A 24,363-nucleotide genomic window follows, 5' to 3' on the forward strand; every position below is an offset into this window, starting at 1 on the left:
CTTCTATAATTGTGTTACATTTATTGCATTTTTATTGGGATATTTTATTTCAAATTAATTTTCTTAAATTTTTGTATTTTTTATATTATATCCTTTTGCTTCATGTTTTTACTTAGTGCAATTTTATATTTAGAGCTAACAAATATTTTATTCTTGTCTAATATCTACTTCTAATTTGAGTAACTGACAAGCCACTTATTACAGTTTCCAGTTTTGACGTTTATTTCAAAAAGCTATAAAGAACTGCCTTCCCCAACTTAACTTTTATTTATTATTTATTTGGGAGATGGATTTAAATCATTAATATAATTTATTTGCCTTCTGCCAAACTAGAAACAGAATACTTACTTAAAAGGCTTTCATATTTGAAACTTTTATGTTTATCAGTTTCTAAGATTCTGCTCATCTTTTGTTTCCGAAGGTGCTCAGCTGTCGTTTAGACCGTTGTTAAATAAATATGAAAAAGAAACACTAGAAAATCAGAACTTATATCTTGTCGGTGCCTCCAAGATTCGATTGTTGCTGGGGGCAGAAGCAGTGGGATTGGTAAAAGAGTGCAGTGATAACACCATGAGAGCCTTCACGTATGGAACCCGACACAGCTTCAAAGATTTTGATGGTAAGTTCCAAGGTTGTTTCTATCAGAATCAATTTATCAAAAGGAAGTCTTTGATGAATAGATCAGGGGTCAGCAAAGTTTTTCAGTAAAGGGCCTGATAGTAAATATTTTAGGCTGTGTGGACACTATGATCTGTCATAGTTATTCAGCACAACCTTTGTCCAGCAAAAGCAGCCTACAGCCATAAGAAGCAAATGAATGAGGCTATGTACCAATAAAATTTTATTTATCAAACCAGGTGGGATCAGGTTTGGGGTTGCAGATTTACTTTGTAACCTCTGGAATAGATGAACATAAACTGACATATGTCACTTATTTATATAATTCTAAGTCTTAGAATGGTGATGTTCATTAGATTGATATAAGTAAGAAGCACAGTAGTATTTCATATCCTGTAATTCCCTATCCTGCTTCTGTTCTGGCCTCAAAGGGGGTTTCAGAAGAGAGTGATTTCTGGAAAGAACTGTGAAATCCAGGATGGCTGTGAAAGCAGAGTGGGAGGTTGCTTTCAGAACTGGTCCCTTCCAGGGTCTTTCAGAGTTAGAAGATACAATTGGACTTCTTCAGACTCAGTCACTCTGGATTTTTGTATATTGGTAAATAAATGATTGAGGTGAAATTCACCACATTTGAGGGGATTCACCTGTCAAAAAATGACACTATTTTCTTATCAGGCTTTCTTCTTCATGTATGTGAGGGATGTTGGATTCCACAAGGAAATTGGCCTGGGCTTGAGAGTTTGGAAGAGAATTTGCCTTGTAGGCAAACTTCAGATCCATTCCTAAATAAAAATATTGTTAAAATTAAAGAATATATTACTTTCTGTTCATTTCAGTTAAATGAGGGCAAGCAAGTGTCTACCATTTGGTTGTTTGAACCATATAATCATTAGCATAATGATTGAAGAACTGTATTATGTGAAGGCATTTAGAATATTTTTATTCTTATATCCTTTTCTATGTAATTTTTATTACTTGGATTACTCTTTATGGTAATTACTTATTGTCTATACCATTATTTCATAATCCCAGGGTATTTGAATATTTTAGATTTTATTTTGGCTAATACTGAGAAAATAACTATGAATTTTTGTTTTGTTTTAGATGATAATGATGATTTCCTCAGCATGGCAGAACGTCAATTCATTATCAAACATGAACTTGAAAATCTTCGAGCCAGAGATGAAAAAATGATCCCTGGTTACCCCCAGGCAAAATTGTACCCAGGAAAATCATTATGTGAGTCATTGTATCAACTAATTTCATGAATATACATTCTGCTGCTGCTGCTGCTAAGTGGCTTCAGTTGTGTCCGACTCTGTGCGACCCCGAGACGGAAGCCCACAGGGCTCCCCCATCCTTGGGATTCTCTAGGCAAGAACACTGGAGTGGGTTGCCATTTCCTTCTCCAATGCATGAAAGTGAAAAGTGAAAGGGAAGTCGCTCAGTCGTGTCCGACTCTTAGCGACCCCATGGACTATAGCCTACCAGGCTCCTCCATAATGCAATTGTATTTTGCTTAGTAAATAACAAATTATAATGACTTTTTCCACCCTTACTGAAAAACTTACACAACTTTACAATAATTTATTTTTTCACCATTATATATTTTGCCTTTAGACCTTCATGATGTTGTAGCTTTAGATCAACTTATTTGTTCTTTATGGTTCTCAACTTCTTCTTTATCAAGGTTCACAGCATTCAGTAAGCTTAAAATTCAGTGTGAATGCATTTGCATATTACTCAGTTAAAATTAGCCAAGTTTACCGTATGCCCAGCATTATAGTGTAATGAAAATCTGTAGAGGAATAAAAACTAGACACATGGTCTTTTCCTGGAGCCTTCTTTCCATCTCCTCTCATCTCACTGGGTATGAACAGATACAAACATAGAAAGACTTAAGAGTCACAGTGGGACATCATACCTGAATGCAAACTAGCAGTTTGTAACTTTCTGATTTTGTATAATTCCGTTTGAATGAAAATATCAGTTTGTAGACTGAAAGTATTTATGACATGTAATTCCAAATTTTCCTGAAACCCAGATAATAGCAAGGCCCAGAACATTTTTGCTGCCTAAGAAATTCTTTAAACATACCAGTTTCTGTGTCCCCAGTCTCCTTTCCTTGTAACAGTCAGTGTCATCCAGGAGGACGGGTGCCCGAGTCAGTCCATATTCAGACTTACTCACTTGTCACCAGATAGTTTGTTTAAACCAAGATCCAATCATAGATCACTCTTTTTGTTGTTGTTGTTGTTATTATCTCTTAAGTTTCTCTCTCTTTTTTTAATGTGAAGTACATATAACATAAAATTTACCATTTCCAAAACTTTTAAATGTACAGTTCACTGGTATTAAATACATTCATAATGTTTTACAGCCATCAACACCGTCCATCTCCACAGTTCTTTCCATCTTGTGAAACTGACACTCTGTATCCGTTAAATAATCACTCTCCCACCTTGTCTTGCTCTAAGACCTGGCAACCGCCATTTTACTTCTGTCTTGGTGGTTTTGACTGTTCTATGTATCTCAAATAAGTGAAATCACACAGTGTTTCTCTTTTTGTGACTGGCATATTTCACTTGGTGTAATGTCCTCCAGGTTTATCTTTGTTGTAGCAGATGTCAGAATTCCCTTCTACTTAAGACTACCCAGTGTTCCACTGTATGTAGGTACTGCATATTGTTTATTCATTCCTTCATCAGTGGCTGCTTGGGTTGCCTCTGCTTTTTGGTTATTGTGAGTAATGATGTAATGACCATGGGTATGCACATATTTCTTTGAGATCCTGCTTTCAATTCTTTTTGGTATATAACAAGAAATGGACTTCCTGGATCATATGGTAATTCTATTTTTAATTTTTCTGAAGTACTTGCATCCTGTTTTCCACAGGGACTGTACCATTTCAGATTCCCGCCAGCAGTGTACAGCATTGCAGTTTCTTCACTTCCTTGCCCACAGTTATTATGTTCTGATACTTTGATAGTAGCCATCCTAACAGGTATGAGGTGCTATCTCATTGCAGTTTTTGACTTGCACTTACCTAGTGACTGTTGATACTGAGTAAATGTCTTTGGAGAAATGTCTGTGTATGTCCTTTGCCTATTTTTGAATCAAGTTTTTGTTGTGATTGTTGAGTTTTAGGCATTCTCTATGTATTCTGGATATTAATCCCTTATGAGATATATGCTATGCAAATGTTTTTCCCCAGATGTTTTCTCCCATTCTGTGGGCTGCCAGTTTTTACTTTGGTGATACTCTGTTTTGATGCACAAAATTTTAACATTTTCCTGTACCTTTGGTTCATATCTAAGAAATTATCGCCAAAGACACCGTCCTAAAGCTTATTCTCTGTGTTTTATGTTAGGAACTTAATAGTTTTGGATTTTATGTTTAGGTTTTTAATCCATTTTGAGTTAATTTTTGTGTATGGTGTTAAGCACCTTCAGTCTTTGGCATGTGGATATGCAGTTTTCCTACCACCCATTTGTCAAAAACTATTCTTCACTCATTCAGTCGCCCTGGTACTCCTGTAAAAATCATTTGACCACATACGTGAGGGTTCATTTCTGAGCTCTCTCTTCTATTCCTTTGGCCTGTATAGTCTGTCTGTATGCTAGTATGACACTGTTTTGATTATTATGGCTTTGTGGTAAGTTTTGAAATAAGGAAGTTTTGCTTTTGTTTTTTAAAATTGTTCTGGCTGTTTGAGTTTCCCTGAAATTTGATATGTGTTTTAGGATGGGTGTTTCTAATTTTCCAGAAGACATCATTGGGATTTTGGTAGGAATTGCATTGAATCTGTAGATTACTTTGGATAGTACTGACATTTTAACAAGATAAACTCCCATGGATATGGGGTATGTCTCTATATATGTTTTATTTCTTATAGCATTGTTTTATAGTTTTTATTTGTATAATCTTTCATCTCCTTGTTGTGTGTTGTGTGTCAGTAGCTCAGTCGTGTCTGACTTTGCGATGCCATGGACTGGAGCCTTCCAGGCTCCTCCATCCATGGGATTCTCCAGGCAAGAATACTGGAGTGGGTTGCCATTTTCTTCTCCAGGGAATCTTCCCAACCCAGGGATTCAACCTGGGTCTCCCACACTGGAGACAGATTTTTTACCATCTGAGCCACTAGGAAAGCCCTTCACCTCCTTTGTTAATTCCTAAGTATTTTATTCTACATGATGTTATTGAAAATAGAATTGTTTTCATAATTATCTTTTCAGATAGTTCATTGTTAGTGTATAGAGATGAAACTGATTTTTAGGTGCTGACTTTGTGTCCTGCTACTTTACTGACTTCATTTATTGGCTTTGATAGTATTTTTGTGGAAATTTTAGGGTTTTCTACATATAAGATGATATCATCTGTGAACAGAGACAATTTAACTTCTAACTTTTCCGTGTTGATGTCTTTTATTTCCTTTACTTGCCTATTTGCTCAGGCTAAAACTTCCAATAACATGTTGAATAAAAGTGATGAAAGTGGTCATCTTTGTCTTATTTCTGATTTTAGAGAAAAACTTTTATTCTTTCACCATTCAACATGATGTGGGTTGTTTTTTTTTCTCCCCTTCATTCTGTTAATGTGATGTATTACATAGACTGATTTTAGTATATTGAACTATCCTTGAATTCTCAGAATAAATCCCACTTGTCATGGTATATAATCCTTTTAACATGTTGCCGAGTTGACTTTGCTAGTATTTTGCTGAGGATTTTTGCATCATTGTTCATAAGGGATATTGGTCTATAGTTTTCTCTTCTTGTAGTGCTTTTGTCTGACTTTGTGTCAGGGTAATTCTGGCCTCATAGAGTGAGTTAGTAGTGTTCCTTCCTCTTAAATTTTTGGGGAAAATTGGAGAAGGATTGGTATTAGTTTTCCTTTAAATAGTGGTAAAATTCACCAGTAAAGGTATCAAGTTCTGTTTTTTTCTTTGTCATGAGATTTTTTTTTAGTTACTGCTTTATAATTATAAATCTGTTCACATTTTCTCTTCCTTGCTGATTGAGTTTTGCTATGTTTTGTGTTTCTAGGAATTTGTCCATTTCCTCTAGGCTAGCCAGTTTGTCGGTGTACAAGTATTCATAGTATACTCTACAATCTTTCTGATTTCTTTAGAATCAATAGTAACGCACCCATTTTCATCTCTGATTTTAGTAGTTTTATGTGGTCTGTTTTTCTCAGTTCATCTAGCTAAAGATTTGTCAGTTTTGTTGATCTTTTCAAAGAACCAACTTTTGGTTTTTGTAATTTTCTCTGTTATCTTTCTATCCTGTTTGATTTATCTCTGTTCCAGTCTTTTTTTTTTTTTCTTCCTTCTGCTAGTTTTGGGTTTAAATTACTCTTCTTCTTCTAATTCCTTAATAGTAAAGTTAAGTTGTTATTTGAGATCTTTCTTGTTTTTAAATATACGCATTTATTGCTACTAACTGCCCTGTTAGACTTGCTTTCTCTGTGTCCCATATGTTTTGGTATATGATGTTTGGTTTTCATTCATTTCTAGGTATTTCCTAATTTCCCCTGTAGTTTCTTCCTTGACCCACTGGCTGTTTCAGAATGTGATGTTTACTTTACACACATTTGTGAATTCCTCAGTTTTCCTTCTGTTATTGATTTCCAACTTCATCCCGCTGTGGTCAAAGGATACTTTTTATAATCCATATCTTTTTAAATCTGTTGAGGCCTAACATATGGTCTGTCTTGGAAAATGTCCCGTGTACACTCGGGAACCAAGAGTGTATTCATTCGCTACTGCCTGGCTTCCCTGTAAACTGCATTATGTACTTTCCTCTGTCTCTGAGTTAGTCATGTGGCATAGATGCTTTTGCTTGCTCTCCTTTTTGACCTGTATGACTTTTGGGAGGTGTCTAGAAACTTAAATGTAGGTGCTTATCATTCCTCTTTGTCTGTATTTCCAGTTATCTGTGTATGTCTTGATGTTAATTATCTTGTAGCAGTTTTTTGTTGGACATATCGTCTTTACTGTGTAGATTAAAGATTAGCATGATTTCAAAAACATTTTCTTCAGTTACCTTTGAAGAGTTATTTGGTTTTATTTTCTGTTCTTGTCTTTAAGAATGCCATTTGTGTATGTGTGTGTGTGTATATATATATGTATGTAATGTATGCTGCTGCTGCTGCTAAGTCGCTTCAGTCGTGTCCGACTCTGTGCGACCCCAGAGACGGCAGCCCACCAGGCTCCGCCATCCCTGGATTCTCCAGGAAAGAACACTGGAGTGGGTTGCCATTTCCTTCTCCAGTTCATGAAAGTGAAAAGTGAAAGTGAAGTCGCTCAGTCGTGTCCGACTCTGTGCAAACCCATGGACTGTAGCCCACCAGGCTCCTGCGTCCATGGGATTTTCCAGGCAAGAGTACTGGAGTGGGGTGCCATTGCCTTCTCCGACGTAATGTATATACTTATATATATATATATATATATATATATGTCTATATATTCTCTGAAATATTTTAAAGTTTTTATGTAATTTTTTAGGCATGTCTACCATTTTCCAGCTTTGTTCTTTGAGTCTTTACTTCTTCAGTAGCTTTTACTGTGACTTTCTTTGTATCTGTAATAGTTTTATTTTTCTGATATTTTGCTTTTCCAGGCTCCCCCTTTCAGCTCTCATAGGTTTTCCTTGATTTTAATTTCAGAGATGTGGCTTGCTTTAATTTCATTAACTCCTTGAAGAATTCCATAATTTTTCTTTGCTCTATGCTGTAATGTTTTTGCTGTGTTTCTTCTCTGCCTTTTAAAAAAATGACTTTCCTCTTTTCTCTGATAGTATTCTTGCATAGTTTGATGTCAGTTTCTTTGTGGCATTTGCTTATTTTTTTTAATGAACCCCTATTTTTTCCAGACCAGCTCTTCTGGGAAGGAAGTGTGTATATTGGGAAGAGGCGATGTTGGGGGGCCTCCAGTCAGGAACTGCGGTGGTCAGGAACTGGGATTCTGCCTGACAGTGTGTTCTCCTTGAGCGATCTTAGAGCCTCCGTGGAGCCCTTTTCTTTATTTCTTCATTGATTTGACTGTGTTGGGTCTTAGTTGCATCATGCAGGATGTTTTTGTTACAGTGCTTGGCCTCAGTAGTTGTGGTGTATGGGTTTAGCTGCTCTGTGGCATGTGGGATCTTTGTTCCCAGACCAGGGATGGAACCCTCATCCCCTGCCTTAGAAGGTGGACTCTTAACCACTGGACCACCAGGGAGGGTTAAATCCCTGGAGCCCTGTTCTTAAGAGGAGTGTTGCTGGGTTTGACCTTTCCGTCTGTCTGTGGCCAACCAAGACCACAGCTGCTGTGCTGCCTGTGTCCATCCCTCTGCCCCAGTAGGCAGCGCTTTTCCCAAGACGGCAGACATGCCCTTTCCCTCCTCCAGCCTTGTGTCTCTGGTCTGGCTGTGGTCCCAGGCAAGGAGCACCCCCTTAGCCTGCATTCTGGGTATGGGGACAGTAGTTCCCCACCCCTCAGTGTGCAGGAGAACCCTGCCCCCTGCCTGCTTGGACCCAGCTTGCTCTTAGCTTAGAACGCTGGGCTGATTTTTAAGGCCACTTTTCAGTTTCTGTTTTCACTTTATAGTTTTTTTTGTTTGTTTGTTCATTTGTTTTACTATCATCAAAAGTAGGGTTTCCCTTTATGGTTCTTATTTCCTTTGTTGTTTTTAATTTGACCTCATGAAGAAGAACAGGACAGGGATGTCTTTCTGCCACCACTTGTCACCAGGAGGGCCACATTCTGTTTCTGGTTATACGTGTGTCTTAGTCGTCAGCGGCCATCTGGGGGCATCCCTTTTCTAGTTGTCTGTGTGAGCTGAGATCTCAGGCTCTCTGACTGCCTTTGCCTGTTGATTCCTAGTAATTAACAGTCATGCAGGTAACCTAGCGAAAAATTTTCTTTATAAAGAGGCATTGAGAGAGTGGAGACTTTCTTATGTATTAACTTTATCCTAAGGGATATTATTTAGTTTAGGTAAAAGCTCTGTCTCAAAATGTCTATCAGATGATTGTCATGTTTTGATGGATGGGGTGTGGCAATCTCTTGTGTTATTCTTTTTTAGGACAATAACTACCTCTGACGGAGAGGGCAATGGCACCCCACTCCAGTACTCTTGCCTGGAAAATCCCATGGACGCAGGAGCCTGGTGGGCTGTAGTCCATGGGGTCGCTTAGAGTCGAATGTGACTGAACGACTTCACTTTCACTTTTCACTTTCATGCGTTGGAGAAGGAAGTGGCAACCCACTCCAGAGTTCTTGCCTGGAGAATCCCAGGGACGGGGCAGCCTGGTGGGCTGCCATCTCTGGGGTCGCACAGAGTTGGACACGACTGAAGCGACTTAGCAGCAACCATCTCTGAATATCTTATGTATACAGATGGATAAATTAGAGTGGTCAGATATATTCTGTCTTCTAAAATTATTGCCTTATGAGAATAATAGAGAGAATGTCAAGTAAATACCCTGTAGCAGGCATGCATATAAGACAAACCACTGATGTGTGTGTGTGTGTATTGCTGGGTATCGTACCATATATCTGTGTATCTATATCTGTATGTCTCTACACACACTGTGTTTTGCCACATACATATTTGCAGTTATTATGTTAAGCAGGGACTAAAACAATACCAGAATATAAAAATGCATTTTGAAAACACAGGTGTCCCTGAGAAGCAGTTTGTTCCTCTTTGAGACAGGAGGGGTCTGTTCACATCTGAGCCCTAGATGCAGGCAGGGCCTGGGACGGGGGCCAGTGGCAGGGGCGGCAGGGGCCCTGTGTTCCCCGTGCAGCCTCGTCTCCCTGTGGGTGCTGTGTGTTCATCACCCCTCTGCTGGATTGCAGGCACCATCACCTGTTCCTCCCCGTCGCAAAGAGACACTGTAAGAATTGTGAGAGGGACTTCTGTGTTTACTTTTATGTCACATTAACTGAAGGCTGTGTTAGTATTGTCATTGCGTTATTTTATTTAGAGGGTCCTAGTATAAGCCAAGTTACAGTCTCCCTTAATTAGATTGTGGTTAGTAACGGCTGTAATAGTAATAGTCCTAGTGCTTGACAGTGGACCATTCAGCATTCTTAAAGGAATCTGGGTTTAAATTGTTCCTTTCTTTATTTCTTAATATTTATTTTTATTTGTTTGGCTGCACCGGGTCTTGATTTCGGCACGTGGGATCTTTGTTGCAGTATGCGAACTCTTAGCTGCAGCATGTGGGATCTAGTTTCCCGACCAGAGAGAGCAGGGATCGAACCTGGGCCCCCTGCATTGGGAACACAGAGTCAGCCGCTGGACCTCCCGGGAAGTCCTAAATTGTTCCTTTCTTTAAACAGGCACAGACAGCATTATATTTTCCTTTGACGGTAAGGCTCATGTTAATTACATTTTTAGCTGACAAGAGAAAAGTCCAAGGACTGACTGAAGGAAAAAAAAAAAAAAACACCTCTTCTATTTTTAGAAGCTGAAACCAGAACCATGCTTTTGGCACTGGTGGTAAAGAGAAGCCCAGTAATTTAGGACTTGAAGCTTTAAAGTTTCTCTTAGTCCCTTAGTTTGCAACCCTATTTTTAGAGGTTTACAACCAGCTTTTTACGCAGGCCTTGAATGTCTTCTATAGCAGAATGGAACAATTCCTTTAAAAAGAGCTTAGAAATAGTAAAATAGTAATTCAGATGCCATAAGTCAGTTCAAAGTTAAACTTGATGTGGTAGTTGAAAAGGATAGTGATAGAAGAATAAGATACAGCTGTGCATCCCTCAGTAAGCGCCAAGAATGAGAACTGATGTGAGTGATCGACTTTCACTCCTGTTAGCTGAAGAAAACAATTCACTGAAACGCTTTAGAATAAAAATGTTTAAAAAATGGATTTGACAGCACCAGAGCTGATATAACTTAAACCATATACCTTTTTCCTCTAGCTGTTGATATTTTCAGTATATACCTTTTTCAGTCATGGAGAATGAGGCTTTTTATCACACCCCTAGCTTTTCAAGACTTTTCCCCTCTGTGTAACTTATGCATGAGATATAGTTGTAAGGAGCACTAGCTATTAAAAATCCTTTTTTTTTTTTGAGATCCATACTTTTTCTTATATCTTCAAAATCAGTTTTATCGTTTCTAACTTGATAACAAAGGCCTACGTTCACCAACAGCAAGTATCAAAACCAGAAAAACATTTCCTGCTTCCAGCAGTCATTTAACCAGTATGATTTTAATACTTCTACACGTATCTGAGACAAACAAATTTAACCAAAGACATTATCCTTCATGATCATATTGATAATTTTTCCTAGAATTATGAAAATTTTCCTAGAATTTGGTAGTATCAAATATCTCCTCTTTATTATCCTTCCCCCTCCCATTTCTAAGAGGTTACGTTTTCTTTAAAATTACACTGAAGGGTTTGTAATAGGACCTCTGTCCTAAACTCCTAGAGGAGAACATAGGCAAAACACTCTCTGACATACATCACAGCAGGATCCTCTATGACCCACCTCCCAGAATATCGGAAATAAAAGCAAAAATAAACAAATGGGACCTAATTAACCTTAAAAGCTTCTGCACAACAAAGGAAACTATCAGCAAGGTGAAAAGACAGCCTTCAGAATGGGAGAAAATAATAGCAAATGAAGCAACTGACAAACAACTAATCTCAAAAATATACAAGCAACTCCGCCAGCTCAACTCCAGAAAAATAAATGACCCAATCAAAAAATGGGCCAAAGAACTAAATAGACATTTCTCCAAAGAAGACATACAGATGGCTAACAAACACATGAAAAGATGCTCAACATCACTCATTATCAGAGAAATGCAAATCAAGACCACTATGAGGTACCATTTCACACCAGTCAGAATGGCTGCGATCCAAAAGTCTACAAATAAATGTTGGAGAGGGTGTGGAGGAAAGGGAACCCTCTTACACTGTTGGTGGGAATGCAAACTAGTACAGCCACTATGGAGAACAGTGTGGAGATTCCTTAAAAAACTGGAAATAGAACTGCCTTATGATCCAGCAATCCCACTGCTGGGCATACACACTGAGGAAACCAGAAGGGAAAGAGACACGTGTACCCCAATGTTCATCGCAGCACTGTTTATAATAGCCAGGACATGGAAGCAACCTAGCTGTCCATCAGCAGATGAATGGATAAGAAAGCGGTGGTACATATACACAATGGAGTATTACTCAGCCATTAAAAAGAATACATTTGAATCAGTTCTAATGAGGTGGATTAAACTGGAACCTATTATACAGAGTGAAGTAAGGCAGAAGGAAAAACACCAATACAGTATACTAACACATATATATGGAATTTAGAAAGATGATAACAATAACCCTGTGTACGAGACAGCAAAAGTGACGCTGATGTATGGAACAGTCTTATGGACTCTGTGGGAGAGGGAGAGGGTGGGAAGATTTGGGAAAATGGCATTGAAACATGTAAAATATCATGTATGAAGCGAGATGCCAGTCCAGGTTCAATGCACGATACTGGATGCTTGGGGCTAGTGCACTGGGACGACCCAGAGGGATGGTATGGGGAGGGAGGAGGGAGGAGGGTTCAGGATGGGGAGCACATGTATGCCTGTGATGGATTCATTTTGATATTTGGCAAAACTAATACAATTATGTAAAGTTTAAAAATAAAAAAAAATAAATAAAAATTAAAAAAAAAAAAAAGGACCTCTGTCCTGAGATGCCGTCTCTGTTACATGTAGTGTATCTACATGGAAAACTTAAATCGTGTTTCTCTTCCATGCTGCACATACTTACTTGCTGTCCTCCTTGGGGGGCCTCTTGCCTGATATGCTCATCACTTGTCTGTGGGAACAAGGGAGATTGGAGATAAAGAAGGCAGCCCTCAGTAGAGATGAGCTGATATACCTTAAAGAACTCAGAGCTTATCCACGGATGTAAACAGCAGGCTTTTCTTTCTTGATGAGTTCCATTTTATAAGCAGCCGTAGTCTTTAGGAAGAAACTGCTGGGAACTCGTGTGAAAAGTACCCCATCTCCCCACATGGGGCACCAGGCAGTGCATCTGAGTTCTCGGTGAACAGAACACATTTCCTCGGAAAGACCCGAAGACCCGCCCACCCAGAGTCACTCTAAATAATTATGGGTGAAAGATTACCCCGTGTTCATTTATTATCACTGGGGGATATTGTCTTCAGTTAAATGTGTTTGTCTTTCTGTAACTGACCTTGGTTCTTGGCCTCTTTATTCAACAGAAATTGATAAGAGGCCAGGTGAAATTCAGGCAGGGCTTTCTCGGGACTCATGCTGCAGCACATGGGAAAGCAGTAACCGATGCGCTTGCTCGCTCCTGGGGGTGCGGGGCAGGGGACGGGGTCAGGTATGAGGGTGGGCGCGGATTGGTGGGTCAGGATGGAGGGCGGCTTTACCTGCTCTGTCCACCCCTGCAGTGGTGCTGTGTACAGGGATCAGGGCAGTACTCTGCTTCTGCTCTCAGCACCTCAGAAGTGGCAATCTGTGGCCTTTTTGAATCTCACTGTTCATAATTTGCACCTGGCCTGTGTAAGGTAGGTTTTAGTCCCTTATATTCTGTTGCTGCAAGAGACTTTTGTCCAGGTGCAAACACTTCTGTGAAGGGTCCCAGGTCCCAGCCTGTCTCATCGCCTAGACATGTGCACAAGTGTTATGATAATACCAAATGATTGCTGAAAACAGGAAGTCTTTTTTTTTTTTTTTTTGGTATTTGCTGGCTGTGAACGTAAGCCTTTGTTAGCAGATTAGAAAAGAGAAAAATGGTTTTGAAAATACTCTATATCAGTGAGCATGAATTGAGCATCATCTTATTTTCACTGTAGTGGGAAGACAGATGAGTAAAATTTTTCTAGAGGCTGTTTTGTAATATGTGTCTAAGTTTGATACACATATGCTCTGCTCTTGGACCTAGCACTTCTAAGTATATATACAAGGAAATCATAGGCACATGGGGTAAGTTGTATCTACAAGAATTTTAACATTATTTATAATAGCCAAAAAAGGAAATAAATATTTTTCAATAGAAGGTTAGTTCAATTTTAGCACTTCATGTAAGGGAATATTATGACACCGTGTAAAAGGATATTCATGTTCTATTTACATTGGCATTGAGAAATATTCATCGTTTACTACCACTCCATGAGATTACAGAATGATGTGTAGCGAATGGTTCCTTTTGTATCTAAAATAAATATTTATGGATGTTTATTTTGAAGTCAGCTTAGACACTTAATTGCTATTTACAGTGGTTATTTTTTTTTGTGGGAGGGAGAGAATAACCAGGGCCTCTCCAGTTCTAATCTGTGCATTTCTGTAAGATTGAAAATTTTACATCAACTTGTATTGCTTTCATATACAAAGGAAATAGTAAAGATGTTGACATCCTGAAGAACAGAAGAATACCCCTTGGGAGCAGGCAGGACAGTACTGGTCTTTATGTAGCCCTTTTCTTGGAGAGTCTGGGTAGCCTTTAATGAAAGTGGTCACGAGAAATCTCAAACCCATCTCATAATTTCCTTCCGCAGTGAGGAGGCTGCTCACGTCTGGCATTGTGGTTCAGGTGTTCCCACTGCATGACAATGAGGCCCTGAAGAAGCTCGAGGACACCTGGTATACTCGATTTACCTTGAAGTTTCAGCCCATAGGTACGTGTCAGTGCTGCCTCTCTTAGAGGAGGACACAGCAGTGGTAATGTCCTTCTTGGGTGGATGTTTAATGCTGTGATGGGCAGGACTCACCAGCTGTGTGTGGGCAAAAAAAAAAATGGTGAGGAGGATAAGGTGGTTTGCATGATCTATTTATTTTATTCTTAATATCATTTTAGATGAAGTGAATTGCAGGCTTTTATTAAATGTCACCAGTGACACGGACAATCCAGAGTGGCCATCCTGAGCATGTGTCTGATTTGTTGTAGAACATAGTTTGTAAGAATCCACTTTGACCGTGAATATTTCGTATTTGAAAATTGCTGTTTCTTTAGAACTAATTATTTGGAGTAGGCCAAGCTGTGCTCATTCTTAGCAGCAGACTAGCAGGCCTAAGCATCTTTTGAGATAATTCATAAGGATCTTGGTGTGCATTACTGGATCTGTCCACTTTCTGTGAAGACACTTAGAAGAATAACCATTAATTTATTCAGTGGATGTTGAACATTATTCTGTGTAAACTTATGTCAATATGGATGTTCAAGTTTTTTGGTTTAGTGATGTTTTTTAAGCATAAAGATTATATTTAGGTTGGTAGCTTTCACCATAAGTATTACTGTCTGTTTTTCTTTAAAGAACATTGCCTTATTGACTTTGTTTAAAGGAATTCCTCTAAAATTTTCTTTCCAGTTTCCATTTCTGAAAACGGTCATTATAATATTGTCATAATGAGCAAAAAATCATTTTAGGGTCCAATTTTGAAATTGCATTTTGAGTTTTTACTTGAATTCTTTGAAAGGAAAAATGTTGATAGTTCTAGGTGATGTAAAAATCATTTTATGTTTCACTTATATGACATTTTTTCACTTTGTTTAGCCTTTCAGTTCACTTCAGTTCAGTTGCTCAGTCATGTCTGACTCTCTGTGACCCCATGAATCACAGCATGCCAGGCCTCCCTGTCCGTCACCAACTCCCGGAATTCACTCAAACTCACGTCCATCGAGTCAGTGATGCCATCCAGCCATCTCATCCTCTGTCATCCCCTTCTCCTCTTGCCTCCAATCCCTCCCAGCATCAGAGTCTTTTCCAGTGACTCAACTCTTCACATGAGGTGGCCAAAGTACTGGAGTTTCAGCTTTAGCATCATTCCTTCCAAAGAAATCCCAGGGCTGATCTCATTCAGAATGGACTGGTTGGATCTCCTTGCAGTCCAAGGGACTCTCAAGAGTCTTCTCCAACACCACAGTTCAAAAGCATCAATTCTTCACCGCTCAGCCTTCTTCACAGTCCAACTCTCACATCCATACATGACCACAGGAAAAACCGTAGCCTTGACTAGACGAACCTTTGTTGGCAAAGTAATGTCTCTGCTTTTCAATATGCTGTCTAGGTTGGTCATAACTTTCCTTCCAAGGAGTAAGCATCTTTTAATTTCATGGCTGCAGTCACCATGTGCAGTGATTTTGGAGCCTTTAGGTGGCTGTAAATTTAAATATTACTTCTAGGTCTTGTAAGTGACAGTCTCCAGTAGCTATATCTTAGAAAGTGAGCGGGGAAAAGTGAGTTGATGGTGAAGGCTGAGCACGGGTGTAGTAGTGGTCTTGAGGCCTCTGGGAGAGCTGGGGCTCAGGAAGATCTTGAACTTGTCCTGAGATCAAAAGAGAGAGATGGTTTGATTAGGAGCCGAGGCCCATGAGTGTCTTTTTCTTTTTTTTTTAATTGCTTGGGTATCTTTTAACCTGATTCTCATTTGAGGTTAGTTTGTCATACCCTCTTTTTTTTTTTTTTTTTAATTTTAACATGCTCCTGAGTTAATAGAAGAATTAAAGATAGAGGAAAATAGTATCTTTGTTTAGTCTGAACCATCCTTATAGACTGATCTGATGCTTTATCTTAAAACACTGTGTTTTTCTTTTTTTTTAAACTGCATGTAATTAACCAAGAAATACTAATTCTGAGTATTACACCTCCCTTACCGCCTGCATCCCACCCTGGTCCCAATGCAGGGCAGTTTTGCAGTCTAAGAACTCGCCCATGTAGATGTGGCTGACAAAGGACACAGTGTGTGTGACCTCTTTTGCGTTAGCTTGTGTCGAGTTCACAGACAATTAACAGTGAGGTTGCTTGGCCTTCTTCTGCCCAGTGGGTGTATGAAAGTTTAGATAAATGTGTTCCATGGCTGTTCCAGAAGTTAACATGTAGAATATTGTTTGTGCTTTTGAATAATTTTTCTTCAGGGTATTGAAAATTTTGCCATGACACAATGATGAAAATATATAGCTTTGGGTAGCAGGGGAGCAGGATACTATGGATGGGAAGTCTTCTTTGAAAATAACCCCTATTATGCTAAAGTATTAAAGTGAGAGAAAAATGGGGACCATAAAGTAAACCCCCAAATTAAGATGGTTCATTGGCTGTGAGACTTCCTGGTGGTCGAGTGGTTGAGACTCTGTGCATCCACTGCGGAGGCCATGGGTTCCATCCCTGGTTGGGGAAGTTGTGCATTCCAAGAGGTGTGGCCAGTAAAAAAAAAAACAAAAAAAAAAAACGATGGTTCATTGGCCATGGCTGAATTTAAACTAGGAACCTTGGAGATTTGGGATAAGCCCAAGGTGAGTTTTTCCTTGTGAAGAGGGCATCCATCAGTGAGGCGGTAAAGAGAAGCAGCCCCAGGAGCTATGGCTTGAGCCCAAAGCCCAGGGAGGTGTCAGGCTTGCTCTGCAGACAAGCGGGACTTCTGTACTTGATGGAGGATGAATTTACTATTACACACTGATTTGGAAATAGGTTGTTATATGATCCCCACTTAAGTGAATAAGCTTACTTGAAATGATTTTTTAAAAAAAGTCTTCAGCAGCCTGTGCTAAAGGTCTCTTTTTTCCCCCTCTGATTGTAGACAGAATTCGTGGCTACTTTGGAGAAACCATTGCTCTTTACTTTGGATTTCTGGAGTATTTCACGTTTGCCTTAATCCCCATGGCCATCATTGGGTTACCTTACTACTTGTTTGCATGGGAAGACTATGACAAGTATGTGATCTTTGCCTCGTTCAACCTGATCTGGTCCACTGTGATCTTGGAAGTGTGGAAGCGAGGCTGTGCCAGCATGACCTACCGGTGGGGTACCCTGGTCATGAAGAGGAAGTTCGAGGAGCCCCGGCCAGGGTATCACGGAGTCCTGGGTATCAACCCAGTCACTGGCCGGGAGGAGCCGCTCTACCCCAGCTACAAGAGACAGCTGCGCATTTACCTGGTCTCCCTGCCCTTCGTGTGCCTCTGTCTCTATTTCTCCCTGTTTGTCATGATGATTTACTTCGACATGGAGGCCTGGGCCTTGGGTCTGCACGAGGACAGCGGGTCCGAGTGGACCAGCATCTTGTTGTACGTGCCCAGCATCATCTATGCCATCGTGATCGAGATCATGAACCGCCTCTATCGATACGCCGCTGAGTTTTTAACCTCATGGGGTAAGACTTGACGCTTTGTATTTATGTCTTATCTGCCTATAAGAAACATTGCTTCCATCACAGGATTCTTAGAACCGCTACCTGGCAAAGCAGATAGATGTTGCTCTGGGCTCGTTGTGGAGACATCAGGAGAAGTTCACGGGCTCTGGGAACTCCCATGATCTCCAGGTCACGATTCTCACAGCTCCGAAGTATTGGTAGTTACTATGTTCTAGGTGCCCTGCTAAGCACTTTATCCATAGTTCCTCATTTTCCCCTCCTCAGGGCACCATGAAATAGAAGTTATTTCACAGTTTTTATGGAGAAAGATACTGAGCGTTATCAAGGTTCAGACAGCAAATGGCAGAGCCAGGCTTATCCAACCTGTGCTTCTCATACTCTGTTGTGTTTTCTGCTAGGGATAAGACTGACTGAGACATCACCATACTCTGTGTCTAGGATCTGAAAACCACTTGTGTAATTGTGTGGGGCAGAGGCCTGCCATCGAACTCAGTGAAGGAGGCTGTTCTTGTCTGTCTCTGTGGTAAAAGATGAACTTGGTTATAGTTTAAAAAGGGTCTTGATAGGCAGTTTTCTCTTTAATTAATTTATTCAGTCAGACAAATAAATATGCTATTAGTATATTAACCCCTAGGAAGAAGTCTAGGCCTGAACTTCTGGACCATACAGATATTTAATATTCTTTATATTAGTTACATAACAACAGATACCATTTATTTGGGACTTCTCTGGTGGCTCAGACGGTAAAGAATCTGCCTTCAAAGAATCTTCCTGCAATGCTGGAGACCTGGGTTTGATCCCTGGGTCAGGAAGGTCCCCTGGAGAAGGAAACGGCAACCCACTCCAATATTCTTGCCTGGGAAATCCCACAGACAGAGGAGCCTGGCAGTCTACAGTCCATGGGGTCGCAAAGAGTCGGACACGACTGAGTGACTAACACACATCATTTATTTGTTTTTGTTCTCATAAGATTTTTTAAAAAATTTTTATTGGAGCATAGTTGCTAGCTACTATTTGCCGAGTGCTTTCCTTGAGCTGAGCTGTGGTTTTTGTAGTATTTCTAATCCTGACAGTAACCCTGGAAGAAGGGTAGTGTCAGGCCTGTTTTGTAAGCAAGGAGGCTGAGTGTCAGGAGGTTAAGTAACTTGCCCAAGGTCACACAGTGACTGACTGACTGAGTTTAGGTTCAAATCCAGGTCAGCCTAACATTACCTCTCTGTGCAAGGTGATACTTCTGTTCAGAATCTGCCTTTTTTGTCCTTCTGCCCTGCTGTGGTGTCCCAGCAGTAGACAATCCGCCTGCCAATGCTGGAGATGCAGGCTCGTGCCCTGGGTCTGGAAGAGTCCAAGGAGAAGGGAATGGCAACCCACTCCAGCATTCTTGCCTGGAGAATCCCTTGGACAGAGGAGCCTAGCAGGCTACAGTCCATGGGGTCACAAAGAGTCAGATGCAACTGAACAATAATACCAACTTGGGACCTGCACAGTGTCTCCTTTGCTGAGTGAGGGTGGGAACTTGAGTTTCCTTTTAAATTAATCCTTGTAAATTTGATTTCTTGCCCTACTGCTCTTCAGAGGTTGCTCTCAATTTTACTATTACTGCTCACACAGTCTTTTTCTGGTGGCTGTCTGTGGGATCATTTCTTTGTTGCATTAATATTTTAAAAAATAATTTCAGACCACAGTGCTATTTCAGTACCTTGAAAAATGTGTCTTTAGTTTCTTTGTTTTTTGATGTTCTTGGTGGGAAGCAGTAGCCGTGATGGACTGTCTAGCGCGGTTACTGACTGAGGCTCTGTGGCTGGACGTGGCTGCCCTCAGCACAGGCTTCACCTCACCTCACGACGACTCCCGTTCCGCTTTCTTATCTGACATTACTTCTCCTTTTTAATATTATAGAGAATCACAGATTGGAATCTGCCTACCAGAATCACCTAATTCTGAAAGTGTTAGTGGTAAGTAGAACTTTTATATACAGATCCATTGTAATTATGAAACAAGTGTATACTGTTTAATATTTAGGACTATAAATATGAAGACTTGATTGTAATTTAAAATATCAGGTAAGAGTAGTTAATATACTTTGTCCAAGAAGGCAAGGATTGATTAACAAGTGTATTTACATACACACTCAGCAGTCTTATTACAAATGTGTCATGATATAAGACTTTGAATATAAAAATTAGTATTATAGCCAATTTCCAGTTGTTTGAAACACTGTAGACATGTTTTCCTTTCGGTGACTCAGGTTTGAATGTTTCATTATTCACCAATCGTTCCAGTTACCCACCTATTGTTTAGTGATGAAGTGCTAAATTATTATTTTTAAAAATTTTGTCAAAGGAATTTCCAAAGTCCAAGAGGTTTCTAGCATGTTTTGAAGGGCAGAAGGGAAGGGATGGAGGGTAAGTACTGTGTAACCTGCTTGCTGCTTATGTAAAAGCTCACAATTATGCCTCTTCCCACCATTATTGGAAATAACAAAGAGGTGGCTTGAAAGCACCTTGTGTAAAAGGAGATTACCTCAGCCATCTGTAACATAGCTGAGAATCCAGAAAGGTGCATAGAGAGTCCTCTGAACTCTGCAGTTCTGCACTGGAATTGATTTAACACAGTCCCTGTACTTTACTCCCCGGAGCGGAGTCCAGGCCGTCGCTTAGAAAGAGCCTTTGTTCCAGTTCCAGAAGTCATTCTGAGAAGCTTATTTCTCTGGTTTTTCCATCCTTAAAGGATCAGAAGCCATCATTAGGAAGGTGATTAGGTTTCTGCAAGTAGCAACATTTATAGAAGCAAGAGTAGGGAAGGAAATAGAAAACCTCTCATAAATAAGTAATGAGACTTCAACAGCTTTAGCAATTTGGACATTGGAAAAGGGGCAAGCAGCCATCTGTATCTAAAAAGGCTCTGAGGGCCTCATTCTAGCCCTGTAAAATAATTTATATTCAAAATGTTGGTGCTGAGTCAGCAAGGATGTTACGTTCTGTGTTGTCTGTGTGAGAAAGTGAGCAGGGGAATGTGTGATGCATCAAAAGATTCTTTGAAAAAGATCACAAAACAGAGCTCTTGCCCTTAGAGGTAAAACACTCCATTTGTCTTAAAGAATTTAGCCATTTTTAAGACTGGATTATTCTCTGCTGGTGCCAGATACAGTGTCAGGTGACTGTCTTGTAAAAAGACTCATTGCTGAGAGTCTGCTAATCCTCTCCTGTGTATGTTAGGTCTCTCCCTTCCTTTTTAATTTAAAAAAAAAAAAAAAAAATTTTTTTTTTTTTTTTTGGTTGGTCCGTGCACTTTACATGTGGAATCTTGGTTTCCTGTTTCCTGACCAGGGATCAAACGTAGGCCCCTTGCATTGGCAGCGTGGAGTCTTAACCACTGGACCTTCAGAAAAGTCCCGACTCTCCCTTCTTTTTAATCTTGTGGGGAGGGTGTTTCTCAGCCTTCCGAGCTTTTGCTATTCTACTTCTACCATAACTTAACACCCCCATCCCTACCCCTGCCCCACATTATGTCACTGCTCACTCTCTCTAGCAACTGGTGCACAGTGTGCGCAACAGCAGTCTTCTGTCTCAGAAAGCAGTATTGTAAAGTTAGAAGGAGCCAGCGTGGGGCTGGGGCACAGGAAGGAATCTCCTGTGTCCCACAGGTAGTTGCAGGTTCTTGAGCAGGTGAACTAAAGGAAGAAATGGCACATGTTGGGGGACTTCCCTGGTGGTCCCGTGGTTAAGACTCCACGCTTACAATGCATGGGGCATGGATTCCATCCCTGTTCAGGGAACCAAGATCCCACATGCCCACATGGCACCACCAAAAAAAAAAAAAGAAATGGTAGTTGTTATGGTGGGATCCCTACCCCCACTTCTACACCCCTGACCCCTGAACCATGTGTCTGGGCAGGGCAGTCTCAGGCCCATGGTGACAAAGATGCTACCCGGCTGGTTGCTGTGGCTCATCTCTCTTGCTCTTGCCACCCGGCTTCCTAGGTGTGTCTCTGGGAGAGTGGGGAGTCTCAGATTCCTGGGCACAGAGAGGCTTCCAGGGCTGGGCTGCTTGTTGGGTTGGGTCCCTTTTTAATGGGTGCTGACCCCTCCATCCAGGCATCTTCTCTGTGGGGCGGGGAGTGGCAGGCCTAGCAGGGCAGAGAGGAAAGAGAGCACATGCCCTGGCAGCTCGCTGTTAGTGACGCTGGGCTTGCCTGTTGTAGGACTCCTATTGTAAGCAGGGTGGGCAGGGACTGTGCCTCCTGGAGATGCCCAGATTACCAGGTTGGGGGTGGGAGATACTGAACTCTCTCTTTGATAAGAAAGTAGTAGGGACATAAGATGTGCTGGTGCTGTGCAGTCCTCTCAGCACCTTTCTGAGTTCCGCTTTGGTTACCTCTCGTGATATTTCTGGAGTTCGTAGGTGTGCTTCCTGACGTGGGGGAGGGGGCGCGGCGGCGTAGGAGAAACAAGTCTTTGCCATCTTGTTGGGACCAGAAGTCCCTCATGACGTCTTTAAATGTGATATTTACAATTGTGTCGTGGTCTGTATGTGGGTTGGAAAAGAATTTCCAAACAAGAGGCAGAATGAGAGGGGAATAGAGTTTATTAGAGTGGGAACAGTGGGTCGGCTTAAGGGAGAGCAGATGATTTTCCTGGGTTGGTAGCCAGTTTTTATAGCCTCAAGACAAAGAAAATTCCTGCTAGAAGGGTGGCATTAGGTGGTTGGTTAAGGTGGGTATTTTTACCTAATAAGGGGTCAGGGAGCTGGCCAGTTTAGATCAGGAGGGCTCATGGCAATGGTTGCTATGGGGCTGTCTCAATTCCAGAGGTGACCTTGGTATGGGGCACTGCACCTGTGGCCTTGGTATAGGGCTCCACAAATTGTAGTAAAGTTCAGTGACAAAATATTAAATATTGCTCTCTCTCTCTCTCTTTTTTTTTTTTGGCAGTTCAACTTTCTGAATTGCTTTGCCTCACTTTTCTACATTGCCTTTGTCCTGAGGGATATGAAGCTTTTGCGTCAGGTGAGTGTGAAAAACAGAAGGCATAGATTTTTTTTATTTGCAAGGTGCTTTCGTATAGTATAGTAATGTAATGGTCTTCCCATTATTATCTTGACAAAATTATTAAATTTTGTATTTCTAAGCCCAGTTCTAAAAAAAAAAAAAAACATTAGCAATTGCACTAGGTATTGTGCTCAACTGGAAAGAAATTAGTTGAAGCTAACCAAAGTGCAAAATTAATCATTTAGGGCACTAAAATCAAATATATAGTTGATACCAAAGCTTGTAAAAGCAATTTTAACAGCAAAAAATGAATTCATCAGTTGAACTTTGGTGTGCTTGGGGTAGGGCTGATTGGTATAATGGTCTTACACATTTCATTTTTAAACTGGTATGTTGTTAAACTTTGCAGACCAGCAGATGCTATGCAGTGTTGTCTCATTTCTGAGATATTTATGAAAGTCTGACATATATTTTGTTGTGTTACCATTTCTGGATCTCATAATCATAGTGAATAATAAATGAAGTATAAATTATTGCTTTCTAAATTCTCTCTTTTTTTTTTTTTAATACTTGAGCCACCTACCAGTAAGGGCTATTCTTTTCTGGTTTTGATATACTGCGATTGTTAGTGTCTCAAAGTTTAGGCTTCTTAATCTTTATATGAGAGCTTGGGATCATTTTTCAAGAAATTAAAAAATTTGTATAACAGAAAGTTAAGATTTTGTAGTTACAGTTCTAAAAGCTGACATAAAAGTAAAATACTGTGTTCCTAGTAACTAAACTAGATATAATGTTACTTTTACAAATTATTTTTGAAAATAATACATTTGAAATCAATAGGTTAGACATACATACCTCTCCAGTCCCACCATTAGTGTATTAGTGAGATACGACCCCTCATTTCTTATGCTTTTGAGAGTCTCCTTTATTTAACAGGGGATGAGGGACAGGGAAGAACTCTTTGAAACAAAGAATTTTAATATCAGCAAAGTTGGTTTGTGTTGGAAACCCTGATGCCTACCTGGGAAGAGTGGAAATTGACACAATACCTCTGGAAACCACTTGAGTACCTTTCCTAAGAACCTTATTCCATTCCTAGTAAATCATCAAAGGTGGGATGAAGATTCGTGCACGTAGGTGAGGAGCAGCACTTACGACAACGGGAGTTGGAAATAGTGCTTACATTCAACCACAGTGCATGGGCTAGTAAAAAGGAATTATTCATGACATGGGAAAGTGCTCACAGGATAGTGAGAAAAGACATCTACAAAGCTGTATACATACAGATGTTTCTACTTTTATTTTTACATATCATTAGGAAGAAATACTTAAGTAAGATGTTAGCAGTGGTTCTGACATGGTTGTGCAGTTAAGTCTGACTTTTTTTCTGTTTTTTAAGTTTTTCTACAGTGAGGAAGCATATATTAATTTTGTAGTAAGTTCTGACTAAACTTTCAAAGTTGGTGACATCATTTAGACTCACATGAGATTGTAAAAAACAGAATTTCAATTTAATTTGTTGTCCTCCCAACTTATAACCAGTTTTCTATTATAATCTTATTTGTATTATTGTATTATAATCTTTTTATATTTTTGTCTGTCTTGTGAAGAACCAGTAAATTAGAAACATCATTC

At 40.0% G+C, this 24,363-nt stretch overlaps 1 protein-coding gene across 4 annotated transcripts in view; it reads left to right on the top strand.

The window, feature by feature from the left end:
* Positions 1-24,363, top strand: part of ANO10 (anoctamin 10) — a 228,247-nt gene that overhangs the window by 23,614 nt on the left and 180,270 nt on the right. For all 4 annotated transcript variants that reach the window (XM_027522171.1, XM_027522173.1, XM_027522172.1 and 1 more), the window contains exons 3-8: positions 422-619; positions 1,723-1,857; positions 14,153-14,272; positions 17,169-17,738; positions 19,638-19,693; positions 22,672-22,746. In XM_027522171.1, the coding sequence (XP_027377972.1) occupies positions 422-619; positions 1,723-1,857; positions 14,153-14,272; positions 17,169-17,738; positions 19,638-19,693; positions 22,672-22,746 (1,154 nt within the window). The remainder of the gene's footprint in view (positions 1-421; positions 620-1,722; positions 1,858-14,152; positions 14,273-17,168; positions 17,739-19,637; positions 19,694-22,671; positions 22,747-24,363) is intronic.

Source organism: Bos indicus x Bos taurus, chromosome 22 (assembly GCF_003369695.1).
Source record: "Bos indicus x Bos taurus breed Angus x Brahman F1 hybrid chromosome 22, Bos_hybrid_MaternalHap_v2.0, whole genome shotgun sequence".
In the NCBI taxonomy this organism is placed as follows: Eukaryota; Metazoa; Chordata; class Mammalia; order Artiodactyla; family Bovidae; genus Bos; species Bos indicus x Bos taurus.